The 26276-nt window shown below is 39.6% G+C and overlaps 1 protein-coding gene across 1 annotated transcript in view; it reads left to right on the top strand.

Moving 5' to 3' along the window:
- FNDC3B (fibronectin type III domain containing 3B) overlaps positions 1-26276 on the top strand; it is a 313226-nt gene that overhangs the window by 95786 nt on the left and 191164 nt on the right. Inside the window, exon 3 of the mRNA XM_070946542.1 lies at positions 2108-2183. Within this exon, the coding sequence (XP_070802643.1) occupies positions 2108-2183 (76 nt within the window). The remainder of the gene's footprint in view (positions 1-2107; positions 2184-26276) is intronic.

Here is a 26276-nt window from a genome sequence, read left to right as displayed (position 1 = left end):
TGGTGAGAATTAAATAGTGGAGAAAAGAACAATTTATGTGGATGAGATGTGTGGATGAGAGGGACAATGGGCAGTTCCAAATTATTTTCTACTCCATTATTTTCCCCTTAAACAAGAAAAACCCAACCATTAAATATTTTTCATAGGAGAGAAAGCCCAATTGATCTTTTCTCTTACTCTCCAACTTGCTGATATAATAACAGAACAGAATAACATAGTTGGAAGGGACCTCGGAGGTCTTCTAATTCAATTCCCTGCTTGGGCAGTAAACCCCATACCTTTTCAGACAAATGATGGCCTAATCTGTTCTTAAAAGCTTCCAGTTTTGAAGCACTCACAACTTCTGGAGGAAAGTTGTTCCACTGATTAATTGTTCCAACTGTCAGGAAATTTCTCCTTAGTTCTAGGTTGGTTCTCTCCTTGAATAGTTTCCATCCAATGCTTCTTGTCCTGCCTTTAGGTGTTTTGGCAAATTGGTTGACTCCCTCTTCTTTGTGGCAGCCCCTTAGATATGGAACGCTGCTATCATGTCCTTCATTTCATTAAGCTAACATACCCACTTCCAGCAACCATTCTTTATATGCTTTAGCCTCCACTCCCCTAATGAGCACCCCAGATGTGGATAGACTGAAGAATGATATAATAGTGTTTATCCTTGTCTTCTTTTTAATGCCTTTCCTAAATAATTCATAATGTTTTGTCTTTTCCCTGGCATGGTGTACTTTTTCCAGTCTCCTTCCTCTTTTCGTTCTAATAAGTTGATAGCTTACAAAGACCCTTTCAGTTGGAATGCATTCCCCCCGAGGATGATTAATTTATTTTGCGGGCTGATAAGATTGCTGCTCTGTTCCATTCTGCAGTAAGTCCCACTATGTTCAGTGAATCTTGTCTCCTTATAATGGTGTGTAGGAACGTGACTTTGAAGAGGGAAATATGCAGTTTCTACTTTTAAGTCAACTCATCTGGAATAAATTTTATTTATTTATTTGAAACATTTGTGTGTCTTTGCTCATTAGAGTTGGGTTGGTGCATATGCAAATAGAATTACTTAGGCCACTGAATGCTATGATATTCCATGAAACAATGACATTGACAATAAAATGAAAAGGAACTAAAAGTAAATAGGCTAAGATATTTTATAAATTAAAATAGTCAAAGAAGTAGCAGCCTTATATTCTAATTCAGGAGTATCAAACTCAAGGCCCGCAGGCTGGATGCGGCCTACTGGGTGCTTAGATCTGGCCCATTGGGCCACCCTAGAAACAGCAAAGGACCAGCCCGCGGTGCCTCTGGCAGTAAAAACAGAACTCGGGAGGGCTGCATGCAACCGAAAATGGCGCTTGGGAGCCCATTTTCACTGGCAGAGTGTTCAGGCCGCCACAGATGCCCCCAACACGAGTGACGTCAAGCTGGACACACCTACCCTGGCCATGCCCATCCTGGCCCCTGAGGTCAAACACAACCCTGATGCAGCCCTCAATGAAATCGAGTGACACCTCTGGTCTAATTCTGTAATAAACCTGAGGAAGTAGCCAGAATCCAAGAGAATTGTCTTGATTTGGTTTCAGAAATTATTAATAATTATTAAATTATTCAGAAATAATTAACCAAATTATTTGGTTAAATGGTGACTGTTGTGTATAGCTGGATCAGCATTTTTTGTTAATGAAGATGATGATTATTTAATCAGCACCATTTTCTTGGCTGGGATTGTTTACATTTTTATTTGTTTTTGGATCATGAGCAATTTGGGCTTGGCAGATCATAGCAGGTTCTGTATTTTGACTTATTAAAATATATTCTGCTTTAAAATGGTATTCTTTAGTGAGTTTTCCCTTTGAGCCTCTTTTATAGGTAGACCTTTGCAGACTTCAAATGAAAATTTGGGCTCCTTTTAAAGAATATGTTTGCTTTTCTATTGTAGGTTTAATTATATCTTAATTTAAAGAATTACAAGTTGTGAAATCATATTTTGGGATTCCATTTATCTAGTTTCTTCTTTCTGAAAAACCTTTTCTTTGCCGTACTATGAACTGTGCAGCTAAACTTGAAATATTTTGAAGATTTCATGTTATTCTCTTTCTCTTTCTCTTTTTTTCTGGGGCAGGTCATTTTTGTTCAAGTAAATCCAGGTGAAACTTTTACCATAAGGGGTGAAGATGGAACTCTTCAGTGCATTCAAGGTAAGGAAGATTTTGTTTCATGCTTTATTTTCTTGAGTGTTCATCTGTGATATTGATAATGAATTCCTATTGACATTGACCCATAATGCTCAAATATACAAAATGTTAAAGGTTTTCACCTTGCAAAGTGCTAAAAAACTATCTGGATAATCTGCAGTTCATATAGGTACAAATTTTTTGAGCCTTACCTTTTCCTTTTGAACCCAATAACTTAAATCATTTTCTGGCACCCATTCAACAAATTATGATATCTAAGATAATGGAAGACATCCAGAAAGAGGATCTTTAGTGATACGGATTTGTACTATAATACAAGTTCTTTTCTTTTCTTTTTTTTTAAGAAATCAGATTTTTATAGGCAGAGGCTAGAACGAAATCTGTTGGGATAGCCTAATTCTGATTTTGTAACATCATGTAGGTGGTTAACTTTTGGAACTTGTTTTACTTTCTCTTAGTTTTGTCGCTATCACCTTGAATTTTCTGTTGTGTATTCTGCTCTTAAACAGGGCAGATACGCATGGATGGGCCTGACTCTGTCTCCCTTTTGTTGTTTCAGAAACCCTTTGAACTTTTTGATTCTCTATCAGATTGTGGTAGTGATACAAAAGTCACAACAAGGGGTGGCGGGGTGGAACTTTGTTTTTTTAAGATGTTTACCCTTGAGTTGTGATGTAGCAAGATATGTAAAGCCCCTCAAATTGACTTAGTTCCATAAGCTTTGATTTAAGGCAATCTGTGAGCTCACCAGTGAAGTCTATATGGATAAAGTATTGGACATTTCAAATCTCCAGTCATCCATGCAATTTATAAGTTGGGATTAATTGCTGTCAACCTTAACGTATCTCACAAAATTGTTGTGGGGATAAAAGGGATCAGGAAGTTGAAATGATATGTACAGCCCTAAATTCCTTAGGTGAAACATAGGATAAAAATATGTACTCAAGTAAAGACACCGCTTACTCTGTTTTCTATAGGGTAAGTAATGGCTGAAAGTGAAAGAGGAGACCTTATCTTAGACCACCTAGGGAGCATATAATGCAGGCAAAGTTTAAAAGACAACTTCAGATTCACACTTTTAGTGACAGGGTAGAATTCTAGGGCTTGGCTGACTTTTGCTTCTAGTACAACTTGAGTTTTGTCCTTGAAAGAGACATGGAAAGCCAGAAAATAAATGTCAAGTTGGATTTTCCTTGCTTAGGCCACATGAAAGGTGTTTGGTCAATATATAATTCATGCTAAATGTTGAAAGAAAAGCACATTTGTATGGCTTGCTATAATGCAGAAACTCTTCAAGTTAAGCTTATGCTTGGGGGTGGGAGTTGAAATTGCTCCCTGTAACGTTGCCAGGTTCTGGGAGAGGTGATGCCCGCAGCCATGCATACTATGTGTGAATCATTCATGGTAAATAAATCTGCCCGATGGCTACGTTTTTCCCCCCTTTCACATTCTTTTTTTTTTTTTGCCCCTGCTTGAAGCCGGCGATCATGAAAGCAAGAAAACTAATCACTGGAGCTTCATATTATAAAAGGAGCAATTCACTCCTGACCTTCCAATGGCATCATTTCATAAAATGATTTTTGGTTTGCTTTTTTTCATTTATTGGTAGGAAAAATGAAAAGGGGACTAAGGAAGATGACTAGTGCTTATGACTAACCTATTCATACCTGTCTAGTCCAGAAGAAGCAACAGTCCTAGAAACTATTTGTGGTTTCACATGCTGTGTGTCTTTCCAAGGGACTTTATGATTAAGGCTTCATATGTAAGTTCAGAAAATAATTGTCATTGGTTGAGTCAGTTCTGTTAGATAACTGCTGAGCGTCTTCTTAAAAACCATACATTGTTGAAAGACAATCCAGTTCTATGTAAGCTTCCATTGAAATGCCTTTCTTGCCCTTTGACTCTGGTGCTCTGATCCTATCAGAGTTTTCTTTAGATGACTTTCAAGCCAAGATCTAAATCTTTCCAATCCTTCTTCTAAGTAATTACTCTTCCATCTTTGATGTCCAGCTGTGTAACAGCCACCTGGAAATGTACATAACAACAGAACAAAGAAGGTGGACAACATAGGTGTGGCATTACAGCTCTTGCCCCGAGGCTATGCTGCCTTTTTGGGACAATCACCACACCAAAGGGATCACTACTATGCTGTGGAAGTCTGACAATTTGGTTATTTATTTGCAGACATTTTATTACCCAGCTAAATAACGTCATCCGAGTGAGTGAGTAAGTGCTGTGCTTCCTGTTTATATATATAATAGTGCGCCTTGCCAGTTTTGATGGGAATGTGTTCTCTTCTCCTTGGTGGTTCCATGAATAGATTTCTATTTTCTGCTTGATTGTTTGTCTGGTGCTGATCCTTGATCATTTGATGTTTGAGGAGATGAGTTCCTCAAAACAACTCCAAAATAACCAGTGAGCACTAACCCTGAATGGCTCTCTTCTATTGGATTACTACACTTCACATTTGGCCACATCCATCACGACAGCTCTTTTACCCCCCCCTCCCCACAAATACTTACTTAACAACAGGCAAGTAAATGTGATTGCTTCCTGCTACTCCCTCTCCTTCCCACCCCTTCCCTTTGGTCTTTTCATGAGCCTTTCCCCAAAAGCTTTAGGCCAGTGATTCTCAACCTTGGTAGCTTGAAGATGGGTGGACTTCAACTCCCAGAATCCCCCAGCCAGCGCTGCTGACTGGGGGATTCTGGGAGTTGAAGTCTACCCATCTTCAAGCTTCCAAGGTTGAGAAACACTGCTTTAGGCAGAACTACCTATGTTTTAATTTTATTTGCTAAGACTGTTTGTGCTGTCTTGGTGAGGCCCAGAGTCATTATGGGATGTGAAGGTGATGATTTGCAGCATGGTTCTTTCCTGTATAATTATTGTTTAATTAAAAATATTCCTTTTTTAAAGAAAAAAAGTCTATAAACAGGTGAGCCAAGGGAGCTTTATGGATAACCTGTAGGCACATTGGCACCATGTTGGCTATTCTCGTTCTGTACTAATTCGTGTCTTTCATTCCAAGTTCTGTCTCTATTGGTATCCCTAATTTTTTTTTTCTTTTAAAACACGAACATGTTGTGCATACAGCTTCTATTCATGAACATGTGTTTAAGATTAGGAGGTTTCTGTGTAGACTGTTTTTATTGAGTCTTTCTCTGTACTTGTTTTCAGTTCTCAGTCTTGAAAGCTGGTGACATTCACCGATCAGTCAATTCCTAATCTCAGTTGGTAGCCTTGCTGCAGTGTTGATTGAGTTTTAATGAAAAGCATTTGTGTTAATGCCCTGAATTTCTGCACTGGGCTCTGCTTTAACACTCAGTCCCTTGATGAAGAAAGAAAAGTGTATGTTGAAATATGGGCACAAAGAGTTGCCTTTTAGCTGGTTCCCCTCCAGTTGCAATGTATGGCTGTGAAAGTTGGACCATAAGAAAGGCTGAGCGCCAAAGAATTGAGGCCTTTGAACTATGGTGCTGGAGAAGACTCCTGCGAATCCCTTGGACTGCAAGGCGATCAAACCGGTCAGTCCTAGAGGAGATCAACCCTGACTGCTCTTTAGAAGGCCAGATCCTGAAGATCAAACTCAAATACTTTGGCCACCTAATGAGAAGGAAGGACTCACTGGAGAAGAGCCTAATGCTGGGAAAGATTGAGGGTAAAAGAAGAAGGGGACAGCAGAGAACGAGGTGACTGGATGGAGTCACTGAAGCAGTAGGCCTGAGCTTAAATGGACTCCAGAGGATGGTAGAGGACAGGAAGACCTGGAGGAACGTTGTCTATGGCGTCGCGATGGGTCGGACACGACTTTGCAACTAACAACAACAACAACAACTCCAGTCTTGCTGGAGACACAGAGCAAATCTTTCTTTTAAACCTAGCGCTGGAACTAGTCAATGGCTGTGGCAGATGGAAATGCTGTAAATTGTATATCATTTTTGTCCAGTAAAATCAAGACAATACGGCTAGTCCCTGACTTGCAACAGTTCCTTTAGCTCAAAGTTACAACGGCACTGAAAAACAGTGACTTACGACCATTATCCACACATATGACTGTTGCAGTCACGTCAGTCTTGGTCACGTGATCAAAATTTAGAGGCTTGGCAATTGACTCATACCTCATGTTGGGTCAGTTGTTGGGTCATAAATTCAGGACTTCAGGACTACCTGTAAATATAAGATGCTAATCTCCTAACACAAATGAGAAACTGCTTTTTTCTCTAGAAAGAGCATCGTACGTACATATGTACATGATCAATACCCTCTTCCTGTTCACTTTACCCAATTTAGGTTTTGCGTATCCAAAGGAATCCAAAGTGGATGTTATCCATGTGTGGTGGATGAGAACTCCTAGGATGGTTAGCCAGTATGGATGGCAACAGTTTGAGAAAATCTGTTGTAGAGGCTATATCTGAATTAGAAATCTGAAATTAAGTGAATCAAATCAAGCTGCTGTTTTCTCAAAATATACCTCACATTTAAATAAATAAATGAATAAATAAATAAATAACTTTATTGTCATTGTACGTGTATACACAGTATACCCATACAACAAAATTCACTTAACATCCAAAGACCAGGTCCAACAAACATAACAATCCCCAAACACACTCCCACCCACCACAATTCCCCACCCCTAAACCACCCAAACATCCACACAACAGACCAAGTAATACTGTCCAACAGCTCACTGATGGTGGCTCTTTAGTTCATTGTTGAGTGCAATTATAGCTCTGGGATAAAAACTATTCAAAAAATGTGTGGTCCAGGTTTTAATTGTTCTGTATCTTCTGCCAGAAGGCAGCAGTCCAAAAAGATTGTAAGCAGGATGGGAAGAGTCTCTGAGAATGTTATGCAACTTCCTCAAACAGCAAAATTTGAAGATGTCGTCCAGGGCTGATAGCTGGAGTCCAATGATATTCTGGGCAGTTTTAATGGTTCTCTGTAGAGCTTTTTGGTCCGCTACAGAGCTGCTCCTATACCATGCAAGAATGCTGTATGTCAGGACATTCTCAATGGTGCTACGATAGTAGGACAGAAGTAGATCCTGAGATAGATTTATCTTTAATTACATGTTCTAGTTTCTGGTGGTGCAGCATAGAATGCAGCATCACAGGCTAATTCTGCCAACTGTCAGCAGTTCGATTCTGACTGGCTCAAGGTTAATGCGGCCTTCCATCCTTTTGAGGTCAGTAAAATGAGGACCCAGATTGTTGGGGGCAATATGTTGACTCTACAAACCCCTGTAAAGAGAGCTGTAAAGTACTATGAAGGTAAGTCTAAGGTGCTATTGCTAGTAGGTAGACCAGAAATTGGTAGGTTTGAAGTGCTAGGAATTTCTGATTGGTCTCTTTTTTTAATGGTGCAGGGTTCATGCAGCTGGATTCTAGCAGATCAGTCTCTCAAATCTTGAGTATTTTGTTTCTCAGTATACTTCAGCTTCGTGTTAGAATGATCTTGCTCTATTGACTTCCTTTCTAGAAGCCTCACCATCTTATGCTTGAATTTTAAAGTACCAGTAAGCTACCACTTTTTTTAAAAAAAAAAAAAACTCAGCTGTGTGTGTGTTTGCTGCCGTCCGCCTGTCTGTCTGAGTTTCTGTTTTTTTTTTTTTTTTTTTTTGTGGTGGCTTTTGGTTCCACTTCATAGCCAATGGATAATTTAAAATGTAAAAGAATCCATGAACAAAAATTGGAGTGAGAAACTGGCAAGCAGGATTTGACGCAGTGATGGTCCTGATCGCTTTGTTTTGGTTTCAACAGAGTTTCTGAAGTTTGGAACATCTATATTTTTCCCGGTGTACATAGTCTAGTAAAATGCTGACTGTATAATACAATATGTACACAAAAATTGTAGTTCATCCTTCCTTTCAATAGGAAGGATGGTATACAGGTTTTCCAACCTCTCGTTCTGTTTTACTTCATACAGATAGTCCTCAACTTAACAACATTTTGTTTAGTGACCGTTCAAAATTACAATGGTACTTAAAAGACCATTTTTCACACTTATGACAGTTGCAGCATCCCCATGGTCAGGTGATTCACATTCAGACGCTTGACAACTTTTCTTTAATTTGATTTATATGCCGCCCTTCTCCGGAGACTCAGGGTGGCTTACAATGTGCTCAGCAATAGCCTTCATACTTTTGTATATTGATTCAACTGATTCACATTTATGACGGTTGCCGTATCCCGGAGTCAAGTGATCCCCCTTTGTGACTTCTGACCAGGGTGGATTTGATTTAAGTCGAGTCGATTTAAATCATGATTTAAATCACTAGTAAAAAGACTTGATTTAAATCAACTCGATTTAAATCATAATTTTTAAAGAGCAACTGTCATCTCTGCTACTCCTTTGACCCGCTGTTGACTCACCGATTGTCCCAGTGTTGCAGAATATACAGACTTGTGCTACATAACTAAGCTCCATTTCATGCTGAATAAACTAAATTATTTATGTATCTTAAATAGAAAACTATCTTACGATAGATTTTTACCCCAAAAGTTTTTTATTGAAATAAATTCAATAAAAATCAAAAAAATGCGATTTAAATAAAAAAAATCCGATTTAAATAAAAAAAAATCCGATTTTTTTGATTTTTTTAAAAAAATCATTGATTTTTATCCACCCTGTTTCTGACAAGCAAAGTCAATGGGGAACCCAGATTCATTTAAATAATGGTGGCTAAAACGGTTGTAAAATGGGACAAAACTTATTAACAAATTTCTCACTTAGCAACATACCGTATTTTTCAGAGTATAAGACGCACCTTTTTCCCTCCTAAAAGGGGGTGAAAATGTCACATCATACTTTAAAAAGGAACAGGATTTGCATGAAGATGCAGTGATGCTGTATTTGTCATTCTGTCCTTCACACACACACACACACACACACACACACACACACACACACGATGCCTCTGCGCATATTCAGGCAAAACATCCTCCAATTCACACCCATTCATCTGATGATGCCCATTTCTCTAAATCAACAAATACAGAATAAGCTTTTCCACATTCATACATATCTCGGTGACTTATTGAGAAGCAAATATCTGTTTGCAGGCTGCTACTCAGGAACATAAGACCATATTGCATTTTCCAAATGTCACCTCTCCTGCTCTCTTTCCATTAGAAATTCCCAAAGGTACATATTATACCTCATAGATTTTGCATTCGTTCCTGATGTCTTTATCAAGAATCATAGCATTCTTTCAATTGTTAGGTGCAGACAGAGGCTTCACATGCAGGCTTTAAATAAGTTGTGCAGCCACTCCATAAGCAAACCACAGACATATTTTAACATTTCTTCAGTTAAATCATCTACGTTTACAATCTTATCATTTTTCCAACATTCTCTCAACGATTATGACCTCCTTTTCATTTTTTCCTCCTTTGAAACTAATGTTTATAACATTTATTCCAGTCCCATTCTTTGCCACATCATGACCACACTCAAATAATATCTAAAACTCCGGTGTTTTTCACTGCAGTCCCTAATCATTTCATCACTTTTATTTTTAATACCATTTGCTCTGCTGGAGTCTCTTTGCATAATTCTCTGAAACCACTTCCAAAACAATTTTATTTATTCCAACCAAACTCACACTGCGTATTCTTTGCCTTTTTTAACTTAACCATTCCTGGCTGTCTTTGATTACAGTCTTTGCAATGTTCTTTTTATCTCTCTACACAATATAGAATATTTCTCAATCTTCATTTTTTATACTAATATATGCGTGTTTTCTCATCAACTCCTATTTTAAGTTCACAATTCCATCACTTTCATTCTTATTTATGTATATATTGATCCAGTTTAGATGGTTGCTCATCTTTTCAAGAACATCTGGGTAGTGAGCAAAATAAAAACTGAGAATTTCATTAAAACTAAAAATCACTAAACTAAATTAGGGCTCCGTAAAAATCACTAGAACTGTGATGGTGAACTTATGGCATGTGTGCCAAAGGTGGCACACGGAGCCATATCTGTGGGCATACAAGCATTGCCCTAGTTCAGCTCCAGTGCGCATGCGTATGCTGGCCAACTGATTTTCAGACCTTCCAGTCCCACCGGAAGTCAGGAACCAGGCCGCTTCCGGCCTCCAGAGGGCCTCCGGGGGGTGGGGAAGGCCGTTTTTGCTCTCCCCAGGTTCCTAGAAAGCCTCTGGAGCCTGGGGAGTTCGAAAAACGGGCCTACTTGGCCCACCGTGCCGTCGTGTGCCAAAGTGGGGGGAGCACAGGGGTACCACACGCATGCATGGGGATGGGGCTCATTGAATTATGGGTGTGGGCACGCATGTGTGTGACACCCCCCGCGTTTCCCCCACTTTTGGCACATGACAGCAAAAAGGTTAGCCATCACTGCACTAGAACATCCATCCATTCCAAAAGTCCCATGCTAACTTCCCAACCGAAATACCTAATTCTTAATGCACCAATTCTTCACATTAGTGCTGCTCCTCATACTTTTGTGGTACACTATAAAGCCATTCCCTCCAAAAAAATCACTTTAGTTTCCATGTTACTCCATTTTTCATTAATTGTTTCTCTTCCTACCATAATTCATTCACTCTTCTTTGACTTTCACTCTCATTTCTTTCATTTTTATCCTTTTTCTCTATGCCTGCTTTTTTTCCTAAAATCCACTTTTACTAAATAATGGTCTGTACCATATGCAAGGGCTTCTAAATATCATCTTATCCTTCATACGTATCTCAGTCTGTTATAAGGAATTGAATCAATCATGCATTTAGGTTTATATTTATTCCTTTGATATAGGTACATATAAGTTGCTATCTTTAAACCATGTGCCTAAAACATACCTTTTTCTAAGCAGATACTCATCACTCAGCAATCGGATTCATTCTTCCACTGAATGTACTCTATTCTTCACTGAGTGTACTCTGTTCCTACTTCCATTCATCTCACTTTTTAAAGTAGCTTTCCCCCTAGCATTCATTCCTTCATTCCTTCATTCATACACACACCAAGTTCTGTCTGGTGCTTCCATTACCATTATACACTGGAGTATAACATGCAAATTTTGGATTCCTAATTTTATAGACAGCCTCAACAACCTATTGTAGATGATACCACTTTATACTTTCTGATAAATATTTTGTCCTGTTTGTAAGCAAGCCTACTTCTAGACTGCTACTTGTCTTCAGATTTTCATCTGTTCCATTCGCTGAGTTCAGAACATCTTAATTCAAAAGTTACATGGTTCTCCTTCCTCACAAATACCCAGCAATATACAAATATAATCTAGTACATTAAGTCATGCTCTTTACCCTGTATTTGTCTTGCATTCCAAGTTATAAGATTCCATATATCATATGGTGACTTTATGAATCGGTACCATTTCTCATGGCTTTAGTCAGTTAAGATGTTGACACTATTTTATATTATAGAGAAGATAAAGAGAGAACAAGAGAGAGAGAAGAAAGTAAGACAAGATATTATAATCCTTGGCTGTACTTGTGTAAAATGTATAAGAAAAGTGTAAAGACAATACTGGTCACTGTTGATACTTCATGGTCATTATGCTACAAAACACAACCAAAAGCTAGTTTTATCCTAGGTAATCTCATGGTATTCTATTATCTCTTAATTGCTTGCATTGCAGTTCATATTGTTCAAGCACACACTCAGGAGCATTGCGATCATTTAGAATTAAAATTAAGCAAACTCACAATTGCAAAAAGCAAAGGTAAACCTTGCTTTTATCTAGGGCCTACAACTCAAGATTTAAGGGTGGACATTATGAAGTCCAGTCATTAATATTTCAAAGTTGAAACATAATGAAATTTAACGAGGGACTTTCATTAAGGGCTGTTTACATCTAAAGACTTTATTGGGATAATTACTTATGAGAATAATACAGCATTAACAATCTGTACAGAGTACTTGCTGACTTTTCTAAGGGTTGACCATAGATCAACCTCTAATCTCTTTTCCTAGAACGTTTAAAATAAACTGCCATGCAAAAAAAGAGAATGGCTTCAAACAACAAATTGCCCTGAATAAAAATATATCATACAGACACCCTACAATTGAAACAATTCAAGTCTCCAACCACTGGAACTTTGTGTTCTTTCTTTATGGCTAAAATACATTCTTCTGAAAAACAAGCCATTCTCAGAAACCTGGGAGAATGATGAATTTTAAGTTTCAAACCTGCACCCAAATTCTTTCAGACATTACAGAATTCTGGAATGTAAGCTAATCTCTTGAACTTTTTTGTTGTTGTTATTGTTGTTCGGATGGCCAGCTGGTCCCAGGACAAAGTTAACTAGCTGGCAAGAGAGCAGCAGCTGCAATATATGATGTTTATTGATTAATACCTTCATATATTTGATGGGCAGTGTTTTAATTAAAATGCCTTTGGGGTAATATGTGTGAAGGTGGTGGGGGGGGGGTTTGCTCTTCAAAATCATTGCCAAATGCTTTCAGAACTGATGGTTTACTTCAGGCCAGAACGGGTTGTGTAGGTATATAAGTATACTAGAAACTAATTATGCCACCTGCCAAGTCCGAGAAATGTCTTCAGCATAATACCTGCCAATAAAATGTCCAATTTTCTTTAGCGATACTAGCGATAATCTGAAACCACACGTTGTGCAAGAGTAACTTGTTATATTTTCCTTTTAGAAAATTTGGTCACGGTGGGAAATCTGCCAGAGTTTTAAGTTTCAGAGACTATACTAGAAGAAAAGAGGGATGCAGGCAATTTTGGGGGAAATAGCACCATTTTCATGAAACACATTAGTGTTTTATATTTTGTGTTCCTGTTGAATTGACAGCTGTTTTGAGCATAAAGATTACGTTGCTTCCTTCAGGTGCTGTTAGCCTAAATTATGTGTTAGTAAGGAAGAACATCCAAAGAATGAAAAAGAATGAAAACTTTTAAAAAGTAGATAATTATAAATGCTTACTCTTTAGTTCAATGTCCGTTTTATTTATCACTTTATTTCCTTCTTTTGTTTTCCGGTGGAGAGGTGAATGAGGAAGGAAAAGAGAAGTGTTAAAAAAAAACGCCCTCCATTGTACAGTGACTAGATTTCCTAAGGGTGGACATAAGTATAATTTGTGATTGTTCTCCTTCTCAGCAGTTATTGTTTAAGATCTAGGGTTCCTAAGGTAGCATTCACAGATTGCTTCATACTCTAAGCATTTGTTAGTTTCTTTTTGAAACCTTCTGAATCAGTGTTCTAGCTCCCAAATTATCTAGCCGGTATGCTGGCTAGGGAATTCTGGGAGTCAGTCCACACTTCTTAAACTTGCTAGCATTGAGAAATACTTTTCTAAATTGATGGCTACCACTATATTTGAGGGTAACAAATTCCATTCTTTGACTTTGCACAGCATAAAGGAATGCTTCGTTTTATTGATCTCTCATGTTCCAATGTTTTATTTCAACGGAAGATCTCAATAGCAATAGCAATAGCACTTAGACTTATATACCGCTTCATAGTGCTTTACAGTCCTCTCTAAGCGGTTTACAGAGTCAGCATATTGCCCCCAACAATCTGGGTCCTCATTTGACCGACCTCAGAAGGATGGAAGGCTGAGTCAACCTTGAGCCTGGTGAGATTTGATCTGCCAAACTGCTGGCAGCTGGTGATCAGCAGAAGTAGCCTGCAGTACTGCACTCTAACCTCTATGCCACCGTGCCTCAAGTTCTAAGGTTCTCAATTTACGGAGCAAGCATTGTAGAACTTCATCCTGGGATGTGGTGCATGATAGGCTTCAGCCGCTGAGTTGGAGCAGTTGCAGAAGTGGTGCAGAAGTGGTGTTTTTAAGATGAAATTTCAGGAATTTGGACAAATGGGGCACAACTTAATATTGGAGATTTTCATTAGAAGTTATAACAAGGATAAAAGATCAGAAAAGATAGTTAACTTTGAACTGGAGTCAGAAGGGACTAAATAGGAATCATAGCCCTAAGAGAGGACTACAGATTGTAAAAAAAAACCTGGATTGCCACAAGTTAAATGAAGTGGTGTGGTGCCTTTTTGCTGCTGTCAAACTGTCATTTGTATTTTTGCAGCTTCTGTGTGGTAGCTCTAGATAAGTGCATTCATCTGAATAGCTTTACACCCAGTCTGTTTTCTTCTTTGTAAATAGGATCAGCTGAAACCTTTTCCAGATATTCATCTTAAAAGAATAAAAATCCCTTAAGCAGGTTGACATGTCTCCTTCCCAGCTTTAGCTATTATGTGTTTAGAAAGTTCTTTTATGTACCGTGAGCCAGAATTTCTAAACCCAAGTGATTTGAAGGGAGTTTAGGAGAAATAATTTATATAGGCGAGGGCTCGATGTCAGAAATGCAATGTTGAAAAAAAAAGAAAGTTTGCAGTAAAAAAATAACCAGGGAATAAAGGAGAATAACTGAAATGAGAAATTGGCAGAGTTTTGCCCCATTTTACAACTTTTCTTGCCACATTTGTTAAGGGAATCACTGAAGTTGTTAAATTAGTATCACGGTTATTAAGTGAATCTGGCTTCCCCATTGTCTTGCTTGTCAGAAGGTTGCAAAAGGGGATCACATGACCCCGGGGATATTGCAACCAGTGGCGGGTTGCCCCCGGTTCACACTGGCGGGAGGCTCTGCCCACCGACCCCGACATCACGAAAGCGCATGCGCAGCCCCGCTGCGAACCGGTAGTAAAGGAAAGTAAAACCCACCCTGATTGCAACCATCACAAATATGAACCAGCTGTCAAGCATCCAAATGTAAAACATGTGACCATGGGGATGCTGCAATGGTCTTAAGTGTAAAAAACTCAACTGTTGCAAATTGAGGACTACCTGTATACCCTTTCTTTTATAGGATCTGTTTCCATGTAGTGTCACCTGTTTAACTCCCTTGCACTGATTCCAGAGGTGGTATTCAACCGGTTTGGACCGGTTCGAGCAAACCGGTAATGGCGACCTGCAGGTGGGCCAGTTCACCTGCCCAGGCGCAATCCTGTCCTATATTGCTGTGTTTTTTGATGCCGCATCAGTGGTGGGTTGTCCCCAGTTCGCACCGGTTCTATAGAACCCCCAGTTCGCACCGGTTCTATAGAACCAGTAGTAAAACCTATGGGAGGCCCCGCCCACCGACCCAATGTCATCAAAATGCTTCTGCACATGCGCAGAAGCTTCTGCGCTTGCACAGAAGAGCGTGCGCGTGCACGAGCGAAGCAAGCGCGCACACACGGTCCGGTTGCAAACCGGTATTAAAGGTAAGTAGAACCCACCCCTGTGCTGCATGCATGTGTGGATGGCACGTGTGAGCGAATTGCCATGTTATATGATGTCGGACGCATGTGTGAACAGTGTGTGTGAGCGAATTGCCATGTTTTGTGATACCGCATGTGCATTCTCATGTTTCGATGCTGGGTGAACTGGTTGCTACAGTATATGAAGCTCACCTCTTGCTAATTCTGATATTTCTTTAGGCTCAATAATTAGACCTAGTGATTTCTAACGATTACTTCTTGTTCTCTTACACCTTACTTTTAAAAAATCCCATGGTTTTAGCTATTCAATTATACCCTGTTTCCCCGAAAATAAGACATCCCCTGATAATAAGCCCAATTTGGCTTTTGAGCGCATGCGCTAAAATAAGCCTCCCCCCCGAAAATAAACCCTCCCCAAAAATATTTAAACGCAGAGCTGGAAATCAGGTAAGACAGCAAGAGGAGCCCCATCTTGCTCCATGCGTCCCAAAACAATAAGACCTCCCCAAAAATAAGGCCAAGCGCTTATTTTGGGGTTCAAAAAAATATAAGACAGGGTCTTATTTTCGGGGAAACATGGTATTAAAATAAAAATAAACCTTGACAGACGAGTTTTTCAGATTTTATTATTGAGTTTTACTCTGAATTAGAAGCGTTGGGGAGAAGGGACAAGAGAGTAGTAGCCTAAATAAAATGAGTCTCACTTATCAAAATAGGCTTGAGAGCATGCAGAGAATTTGAATTAATCACAAACAAGATTATTTTTTTTTATCTTTTTGCATTGTCACTTCAGCTAGGGTATGCAAACATCTTTTTTATCATTCCGAATAATTTATTTGTTAGTGCAATTAAATCTGAATTTCTTATCTTAATCAAACTTTGCAGACTATCGGAATTTTGTTTGTCCGTCAAAAAATGTGATTACAGTTGTCCTATGTTCCTATCCAAGTAACCTTCACTTTATTATCTTAACTGTTTATGTCTGTTTCTCTTGCACAGTCTTCTTGTGATTCTTTGTGAAATGGTTTGAAATTGGTTTGGTGTCTCTGTCTGTTTTCTCTTTGAGAAATTATGCATTTGCATGTTTTAAAACGTTTACATTTTATTCATGTGGGCTGGCTTTATTAGAGTTCTTGCCAGGTTAGTGCTTTGTTTAGAAACTAGTCTAACTCAATATTAGCAAATGGAAACATATTTAATTATTTTTATTTAAAGAATCATCTAAAAATCCAATTGTGAGATTCATTTTGTCAGCAGATTACACTTCAGTTTGGAACGGGGTGACTACTACGTCAATCTATGTAACAATCTGTACAGCTCGCGTGCCCAGAAAGATGGCTCTGTGTGCCACATTGGGCACGTATGCCATAGGTTTGCCATCACAGAGTTAGGCTGTGTGGTAAGCAGCTGAAGAAATACAGAAGGGTACTATCAACATAAATTGCTTTAAATTTGAGGGAAGGGGTGGGGTGGGGTTTGAATCCAATTCTGCTTCAAGGAATGCTTTTAATAATCTTCCTCCCCTCTCTATCACCCCTCCAATTAAATGCTGGTGAATGAATCACAGATGGAATTGTCCAGAGCTAGCTAGATTTTTTTTTAAAAAAAAAAAGGGGAGGGGAGGAGGAGAGAATGTGAAGTTTGATTTGGCATTTATTAATCCTTTCCAAATATCTCACTTTGGCTGCTGTACTGTACACACTGGAGGACGGGAGATTCTCTGTGTGAACGGAAATATTTCTGGAATGCAAGAATATGGAAACTTTTCAGTCCGAAAAGTCAGTGTGAAATCATAGGTTTTCTATTTAGCACACAGTAGTGCAGTGGGATAGTAATAGCATGAACGATTTTTTTCCCCCTTCAAGAAGAAGAGAGGGGATCAGGGTTGGGTAGTACATGCACTGTACTGTATTCTGCCTGCTTTAGACAGTCGCGTATGTGACCTGGCAACCAACATGATTTCCTGATGACGTGGCTTCTTGCAACCAGAGCAGGACAGAGTGGCTATAGTTTGCTGCAGTGTTGAAAAGGGAAAAAAAATACTGAATCCCAGACAGGATGAGAAATAAATGAAGACTTGGGACTTTCAGGTTCTAGAGAATTAACAGGCTAGTAAGAAACAAAGGGACGTGGTGGCTCAGTGCCTAAGATGCTGAGCTTGTTGATGGAAAGGTCAGCAGTTCAGTGGTTCAAATCCCTAGTGCCGCGTAACGGGGTGAGCTCCCATTACTTGTCCCAGCTTCTGCCAACCTAGCAGTTCGAAAGCACGTAAAAAATGCAAGTAGAAAAACAGGGATCACCTTTGGTGGGAAGGTAACAGCGCTCCGTGCACCTTTGGCATTTAGTCATGCCAGCCACATGACCACGGAGACGTCTTTGGACAGCACTGGCTCTTCGGCTTTGAAACGGAGATGAGCACTGCCCCCTAGAGTCAGGAACAACTAGCACATATGTGCAAGGGGAACCTTTACCTTTTAATAAACAAAGAGAAGTGAAGTTTAGAGAAGGAGTACGATGCAATGCGATCATACCAAAAAGGAAGGCTTTGCTTAGACTTTGCTTAACTTCCATGGTGGGTTTTGAGAGAATATTGAGTTATGTTAGTAAAACAATTTGAATTGAATTCTCCCCTTCTGGCCAAAATTGATGACAAAGCCCACATATTTCCCACATATAGAAAGCCCACATATAGAAGGTCTTGAAACAAGCCCTTCTGGTCTTGATCAGCAACAGTTGTCAAGAATGGGTAGTCCTCGACTTTTGGCCACGATTGAGTCCAAAATTTCTGTTCCTAAGTGAGGCAGTTGTTAAGTGGGTTCCCCCCCCCCGCTCCCCATTTTACAACTTTTCCTGCCACAGTTGTTACGTGACTCACTGAAGTTGTTAAGTTAGTAACACAGTTGTTAAGTGAATCTGGCTTCCCCATTGACTTTGCTTGTCAAAAGGTCGCAAAAGGGGATCACATGAGCCCGAGACATGGCAAGCCGTTGTAAATATGAACCAGTTGCCAAGTACCTGAATTTTGATCACGTGACCATGGGGACGCTGCAAGGGTTGTCAGTGTGAAAAATGGTCATTTTTTTCAGTGCTGTTATAACTTCGAAGGTCACTAAACGAATGGTTTATTTTATTTATTTTATTTTATTTATTGAATTTGTATACCGCCCTACTCCCGAAGGACTCAGGGTGGTGAACAGCCAAATAAAATACATATAATACAAATGTTTAAAAACCATTAAAATACAATTAAATAATTGGCCCGGAAAATGAAATTTAAAACACCCCAAATTTATAAGACAAATTTAAAATTTAAAAAATTTAAAAGTTTTAAAAACAGTTTAAAAGAGAGGTTAGGCCAGGCCGGCCTATTGGAAAAGAAATGTTTTGATGGCACGGCGGAAAGCGCGCAGGTCCGGGATCCTCCGTTTCTCCGGGGGGAGCTCGTTCCAGATGGCAGGTGCCCCCATAGAGAAGGCTCTCCCCCTGGGGGCCGCCAGTCGACATTGTTTGGCCGACGGCACCCTGAGGAGCCCCTCTCTATGGGAGCGTACTGGTCGGTGAGAGGCTACTGGTGGCAGAAGGCGGTCTCGTAGATACCCCGGTCCTAAGCCAAGGAGCACTCTAAAGGTGGTAACCAAAACCTTGAAGTGCACCCGGAAGACCACCGGGAGCCAGTGCAGCTTGCGCAGGAGGGGGTCACATGGGAGCGCCCCGTTGCTCCCATAACCACCTGCGCGGCCACATTCTGGACCAGCTGGAGCCTCCGGGTGCTCCTCAAGGGGAGCCCCATGTAGAGAGAATTGCAGTAGTCCAGGCGGGAAGTGATGAAGGCATGAGTGACCGTATTTAACGAGTCCCAATCCAGAAAGGGGCGCAACTAGCGAATTAGGCGAACCTGATAAAACGTTGTTGTAAATCAAGGACTTCCTGTATCTGTATTTTCTACCTAACTGAATCAGCTTTCTGTCAGATGGAGATGCTGGCATTAGAGTACTAAATTAACTAGTCTTGTATCATTTAGGCATACATCATGATAATCATGTTATTATCATAGACATCATCGATATTATTTAGATCTTTATGTGCCGTAAGCCAACTCTTGAAAATTAACACACCCAAAACAAAACGATACAGTATAATTTTTAAATTACGTATCTCATTCTGATCTCATTCTCATTAACTCTTACAGGCTGGGCTGATATGAACTGCTCAGTTCTTTCTTATTTTCAGGCTCCCAACTTTGAGAGTATACTTACCACATGTTTTATGAAATAGGTCCAGTTCTTACACTCTAAGACACATTTGTTTGCACTTAAGAAAAGATAAACAAATTTATTCATTTGAATGATATGGCATATTGTTTCAGAACTATAGCTGTGAAGTTGCCATATAACATTCCACTGTTGTCCAGCTGGAATGGTCCTAGCGCTCATGTCTTCTTCATCCATTTCTTTTGAACTAGCTTTCTGGGCCAGTCTTCAAAATAGCAGTGTTCCAAAATCTAAGGGGCTGCCACAAAGAAGAGATGATCAAAACATCTGCAGGCAGGACAAGAAGCAATGGGTGGAAACTAATCAAGGAGAGATCCAACCTCGAACTAAAGAGGAATTTCCTGACAAGAACAATTAATCAATGGAACGACTTGCCTCCAGAAGTTGTAGTGCTTCAACATTGGTGGTTTTTAAAAAGAGACTGGACAATCATTTCTCTGAAATGGTATAGGGCTTCCTGCCTGAGCTGGGGGTTGGACTAGAAGACCTCCAAGGAATTCTAATATTTATTCAGCCCAGAAGGAACATAGAATCCAGAAACTGCCCATTGTCCATCACACCTATTAGTATCAGCTTTGCAGATGTACCTAGAAATGGCATAGATTAAAGCTTGGAATTAAAACCTATTTCACAAATGTGCATTCTTAGTACTGTATAATCTAGAACAAGAGTTTATTCTGCTTTTCAGCTTCAGTTGGGTACTAGACTTACAATACTGGTAAGTTTCCTACTGTTTCTATTTTCCTACCTTTTATATTATTTATTAAATTTCTGCATCAGCCATCTCAAATAGGTTACTCTGGATATTATGCCCACATAGAGAATATAAGGGAAAGGAAAAATACAATTACTTTGTCTTTTCTGCATCATCGTATTGTCCAATATCATGATGTAAATTGAGGTTGAAATCCAGCAGGTTCTGACAGGTTCTGGAGAACTGTTAGCAGAAATTTTGAGTAGTTCAGAGAACTGGGACATACCACCTCTGGCTGGTCCCAGAGTGGGGTGGGAAAGGAGATTTTGCAATATCCTTCCCCCGGGAGTGGGGAGGGAATGGGTATTTTGCAGTGTGCTTCCTTGGAGTGGGGTGGGAATGGAGATTTTGCACTATTTTTCCCCTGCCATGCCTACCAAGCCATGCCCACCAAGCCATACCACGCCCACCACGCCACACCCACAGAACCAGTAGTAAAAAAAATGGATTTCACCACTGATGTAAATGCAGACAAAAAGTTACTTGAATGACTTAGATAGTGAGTCAAGTTATAGTACGGTCAACGTTCTCTTCTTCTGAGAATAAAGCAACACATTTTAGTTTCTGTTGTACTTAACGCAAAAGCACAATCTAAATGGGAGTTGATCCATGAGAATATTATGAAACTCTTGCTTAAGTGCTTTGCTGGCGAAGTGCCCAAAGAGGCCTAGAACCTTACAGGGTAAAACCCTTGGAAAAGTAAATTAAGACTGGCAATTGACTAACCCTGCAGTCCTTCATCCTCAATTCTTTGGATTAAAGGTAATCTCAGCCTGCTCTCAAATTTTGAATGGGTTGATATCAACTTTTTACTGACGAAAATATTCTTATTCAGATAGGGCAGCTAAATCTGTGTAGTAGCTTCCTTTGAAAGCTTGTGCCATATGGTACTGGCTTGTTTTTAAGAGGAGCTGCCAGCCACCAGGATTTAGCTAAAACCATTGAATTATAGTAAAATAAGATGGAATAAATAGCTTGAGACAGTAGTGTGTTTATGTTATAAATTAGCCTTTACCTCAGACATTCCATCAGAGAACATTTTTATCATGCTGAATCTTGTGTTCTGGATCTCACAGATGAACTGTTTGGATAAAGACTTTGCGGAGATATAGTCATCTGTACCTCGTGACACATCAAACCACTAGAGGGATGAGGAATTATCATCCAAAAATGTCAGGCTTATGCAGTTATGAATTACCAAAGGTTAAAAACAGCTGACTTATTAAAACAAACTTGTATACTTTCTAAGGAATTACTTCTGCTAGCTAACTCCAAGATGCTTATTAACTTCATCTGTTTTCTGTTTTTCCTCTTATCTGATGCGAAACAATTATTTGACCTGCTTTCTCATAACACAAGCCAGGCAGATGTTTCCTTCCAGTTTAGGAGAGCTGTTAATTCCAATAAAGGAGAGATTTTGGATCACTGCCTCCTTGGTGATCAATATTTTCTGGATCCATCACTGCCAGAAGATGAAATTGCATAGAAAATGAAAAGAAATTGACACATTTTATAGTCCTCTAAATCTATTTTCTTTTAGGCTATGAATTGGATAATGACCCACGAATAAAAGATCCTTCATATTAATAAACATTTTATTATATGAGTAAAATGCCAGAAAGGAAAACTTACCCCTGAGTGTTGGTATGAGACATAAAATGTCTCAGCCCTGGCAAATTATGATGAGCCACACGTTCTAGCTTGCCAGCTGTTTAACACTCTGCCCATTTCCCCACCCCCAGATCCAAATAGGTGGGAAAAAATCCTTAATTAATCCTTTGTAAGTAAAATACATGCTGGGTGCATTATTCCTGACATGATAGGCCCCAGTCCAGTGGTGAAATCCAAATTTTTTTACTACTGGTTCTGTGGGCATGGCTTGGTGGGAGTGGTGTGGCTTGGTGGACATGGCTTGGTGGGAATGGCAGAGGAAGAATACCGCAAAATCTCCATTCCCACCCCACTCCAGAGGAAGCATATTGCAAAATCTCCATTCCCTCCCTACTCTGGGGCAAGCCAGATTTGCCGGTTCTCTGAACTACTCAAAATTTCTGCTACCAGTTCTCCAAACTGTTCAAAATTTCCACTACTGATTCTCCAGAACCTGTCAGAACCTGTTGGATTTCACCCCTGTCCCCGTCTTAAGAGTCCTGCTTAAGATGAAGCTTTCTTTTGACAGGTCTTTATTATTTATTTACTAATTAGATTTATAACCCACCTTTATTTGTCCAGTGCAAAGCATCAGGGATAATGCTTCATCTTATTTTTCCTACTACAACAACAACAACAATCATATTTGTTATGTTAGGCTGAGGTTGATCCAAAGTCCCCCAGTCAGTTTTGATCAGAATCCTTCTATAATACAGCATGCCAGAGCAGGTGAGATTTTAATGTGTGGAGCATTTTCTAAGATAGTCAGAATGGCCAAATATATTGTGCATGGAAGTCAGAATTATGGTTGATTTGAGATCGGCGTCGTGATTTATCCAGTCACTAGCAGATTGTGACTATATCTTGGTTAGCGCAAGATCAGAATCCAGGCATACTTAGCTATCAGATATTTTGTTACTTCTAGAGAAAAGGAAATTCATAGTCCTTCTGTCAAAATGTTGGGCTTTAAGATCCTCTGGTCACATCGACTTCAAATGAGTCGGGTGTCGTAGAATTGATAGAGGCATAGTCTTGTCTGACTTGGCAAGTGTTTAATCTGAAACTCTTAAGGTAGTGGACAAGATCCTTGGGATTGTTAACCTGCTCTCCTGTCTTTTAGTTCCATATCCTTTGTAGGAGACAATACGTGGTTGGATCCATGCAGTGGTATATTAATTCATCTTTGCGTGAGGAATTGGTTCCACCTGCCTCAAAGGAGGAAGTGTTATGTCCTTCCTCCAGAAACCATTATCCAAAAATCCTGGATAATTTTTCTCCAGTCTCTTGTGTTTTCTTTTTAGATTAAAATTGTGGAAAAGGTGAAGGAGTTGCAGCTTCAGAGGACTCTGTAGGAAGGGGATTATCGGGTTACTTTCTGGTCAGATTTCAAGCCAGGTTATAGTATTGGACCAGTATTGATCAGACTTATTGTTGACTTGACAGAGCTGAGATGGGGGTAAGCTGACTATCCTGATTTTCTTTTGAACCAGTGGAGTTTCATACAATAATCATAATATTCTTTTGGATCAACTGTAGCTAATGGGAGTGGGAGGGACAGATGGCTCTCCCCCATTCTGTGCTCGGATTCCATTTAGTATTGACTGGGGAAACGGTGAAGCCTGAAGCCCCAAGTTATGCACTTCCATGGAGTTTGAGGCCCTCCTATTGAATATCTCTGTGAAGCTGCTGAGTTGGATCATCCATGGATATGTATTAATGATACCCAAATGTACCACTTGATCCTTGGGAACCCAGATGATGCTATCCAAAGTCTGGTTCCAAAGTCTGTTAGGATCTGTATGAAGAGGAACAGGCTTACGTTCAACCCTGGCAAGACAGAGTATCTGTGACTTCATGATTCTTCTCCTGCCCTGGGTTTTCCATCTGCAATTCTGAATGGAGCTGTACTTCCCCAGACAAAACTGAAACATGATTTGGGGGTTCTTCTGGATTCACAGCTCCTGCTTAAAGAGCAGATGGTCAATTGGATTGAGAGAGACTGGACATCCTATGGGTTCCATCTGTTAACTGAGGCCATCTGATGGGGGCTAGGAATGTGTTTTCTTTGTCATAATGCCTGTTGTCTGGAATACAGTAGTATCTCCAGAATTTCAAACAGCTCCAACCCTACTATTTTAAAAGGAATATTGGATTTTTAAAATGAATCTTGGACCTGGATTTTTTCCCCCAAGCTTTAGGTCAAGTCTGAGTTGTATCCACCTGAATTGGATTTTGTTTAGAATGTTGCTGTTGTTTTTGTTCTCCCAGCTATGAACAACTTTTATTTATATAGATCTATTGTATTGGGTTTTTTTTTAACTTGTATCCTGTCTGAAACTGCTTTGAGTTGGGCAGCCTTATACATACATACACACACGTATACCAGTAGTGCAGGAGTGGGTTCTACTTACCTTTACTACCGGTTCACAACGGGGCTGTACGCGCGTGCTCGCTTTGCTCACACATGCATGTGCTCTTCTGCGCAAGTGCAGAAGCTTCCGCGCATGCACAAAAGTGTTTTCATGATGTCAGGGTCAGTGGGCGGAGGCCCCTGCCGGTTTTACTACTGGTTCTATAGAACCGGTGGGAACCGGGGGCAACCCACCACTGCAGTAGTGGGTTTCAATTTAGTTTGCTACCAGTTTGCTTGTGCGTGCATGCGCCCACACACAACTCTTCTGCGCATGCACAGAAGCATCTGGGTGGATGGGTGGAGCCTCCCGCCACCACTACCGGTTCGCCCGACCCAGGACGAACTGGTAGCAATCCACCACTGACATATACATATATATATTTCCTTTTTTATGACCCTGTATATAGCATATAAGTAATACATTTAATAAAGCATAAGAGAGCCTGCATAGATAAGTAGATACCCACTTAGGGACATATTTCTGAAATGGCTGTTAAAATAAGGAATTCTTTTTATTCTTTTGGCATTTGCTTACTACAGTAAAAAGAATGACATAAAGTACTGCCACAATAGGATATCAGAATAATATGATCAGGAACATTAAATAATATACTATAAAACATAGAATTTTTTAAAAAAATATTTTAAAAATTAAATTTAAAAATTAAATACACACACACACCTCAAATGGTTAAGCATAACATAGCTGTCTGTGAGGCATTTCTCCGTTAATCAAGATGAAATTCCTTTATGGAAATTTTACTTGATGGATAATAAACTATTAAAATTCCAAGTTAGTGTTTCAGCTTGAGGGACTACAAGCTATTTCTGGTTCTCACTGACATGTTCATTCCAGAAATATAGTCAGAAAGATTTTAAAAATAGAGTCTATAGAAATGGTTGCAATTGTACTCCCCCATCCCCATAAAGCAGAGGTCTCCAAACTTGGCAACTTTAAGACTTGTGGACTCCAGAATTCCCCAACCAGCATGGTTGGCTGAGGAATTCTAGGAACTGAAGTCCACAAGTCTTAAAATGGCCAAGTTTGGAGACTCCCTACAGTTTTTAAGTTTGGGAGAAGAGGGGTTGTTTCCTGCTTAATTATAAAGTATTTGCTGCACGCTTTGAACTGAGTGTTTGCATTGCATATTTCATAAGCGCCTATTATGTTGAGGTCTTCTAAAATTTCAAAATCATTCTTTTAAATACTATTTTACAAAACCCCTCTATTTGCACTTATGTAACTTTCGTGGCTTATTATTCCTTTATTCAAGACCAGCTCTACCATTAGCTAGAATTTGTGGCTGCTTCAGGCAGCTGATTTGGGATTTTTTAGGGAAGGACAGCAAAGATTTTATTAGAACCACTTGTTATATTTTGTTACTGTGGAGAAATAAAAAACTCAGAGATTGGATGTTTGCATTTCAGAGTGGGGTGGACATGTTCTCCTCTACCTCCAACAAGAAGGAAAGCTTTGGCGTAAATCATTGATTCTCAAATGCTTTTTGCCTTTTGAAAATTGCTTACGTGTCATGAGAAATAAATTGAGCTTTAAAGATTCCCATGAGTGGAAATATTGATCTCCAGAGGAGTTTGCCTGCTGTGCCTCCGTAATTTATGTCTTTGGTCTTGCTGTTGTTTAATAAAGCTCTAGCAGGATGGTGCATTTCTGAACATATATCACTTAAATTATGGCCATTGCTTTATTATTGTTCCCATGAATTGTAACGTTAACAAATACATACAGTAAGTTAATAATACTAGACTGATACCACCAAGCATG

Source organism: Pituophis catenifer, unplaced genomic scaffold, assembly GCF_029215685.1.
Source record: "Pituophis catenifer annectens isolate HBS135680 unplaced genomic scaffold, rPitCat1.0.hap2 SCAF_6, whole genome shotgun sequence".
Lineage (NCBI taxonomy): Eukaryota > Metazoa > Chordata > Lepidosauria > Squamata > Colubridae > Pituophis > Pituophis catenifer.
This window is presented reverse-complemented; position numbering and strand designations above follow the sequence as displayed.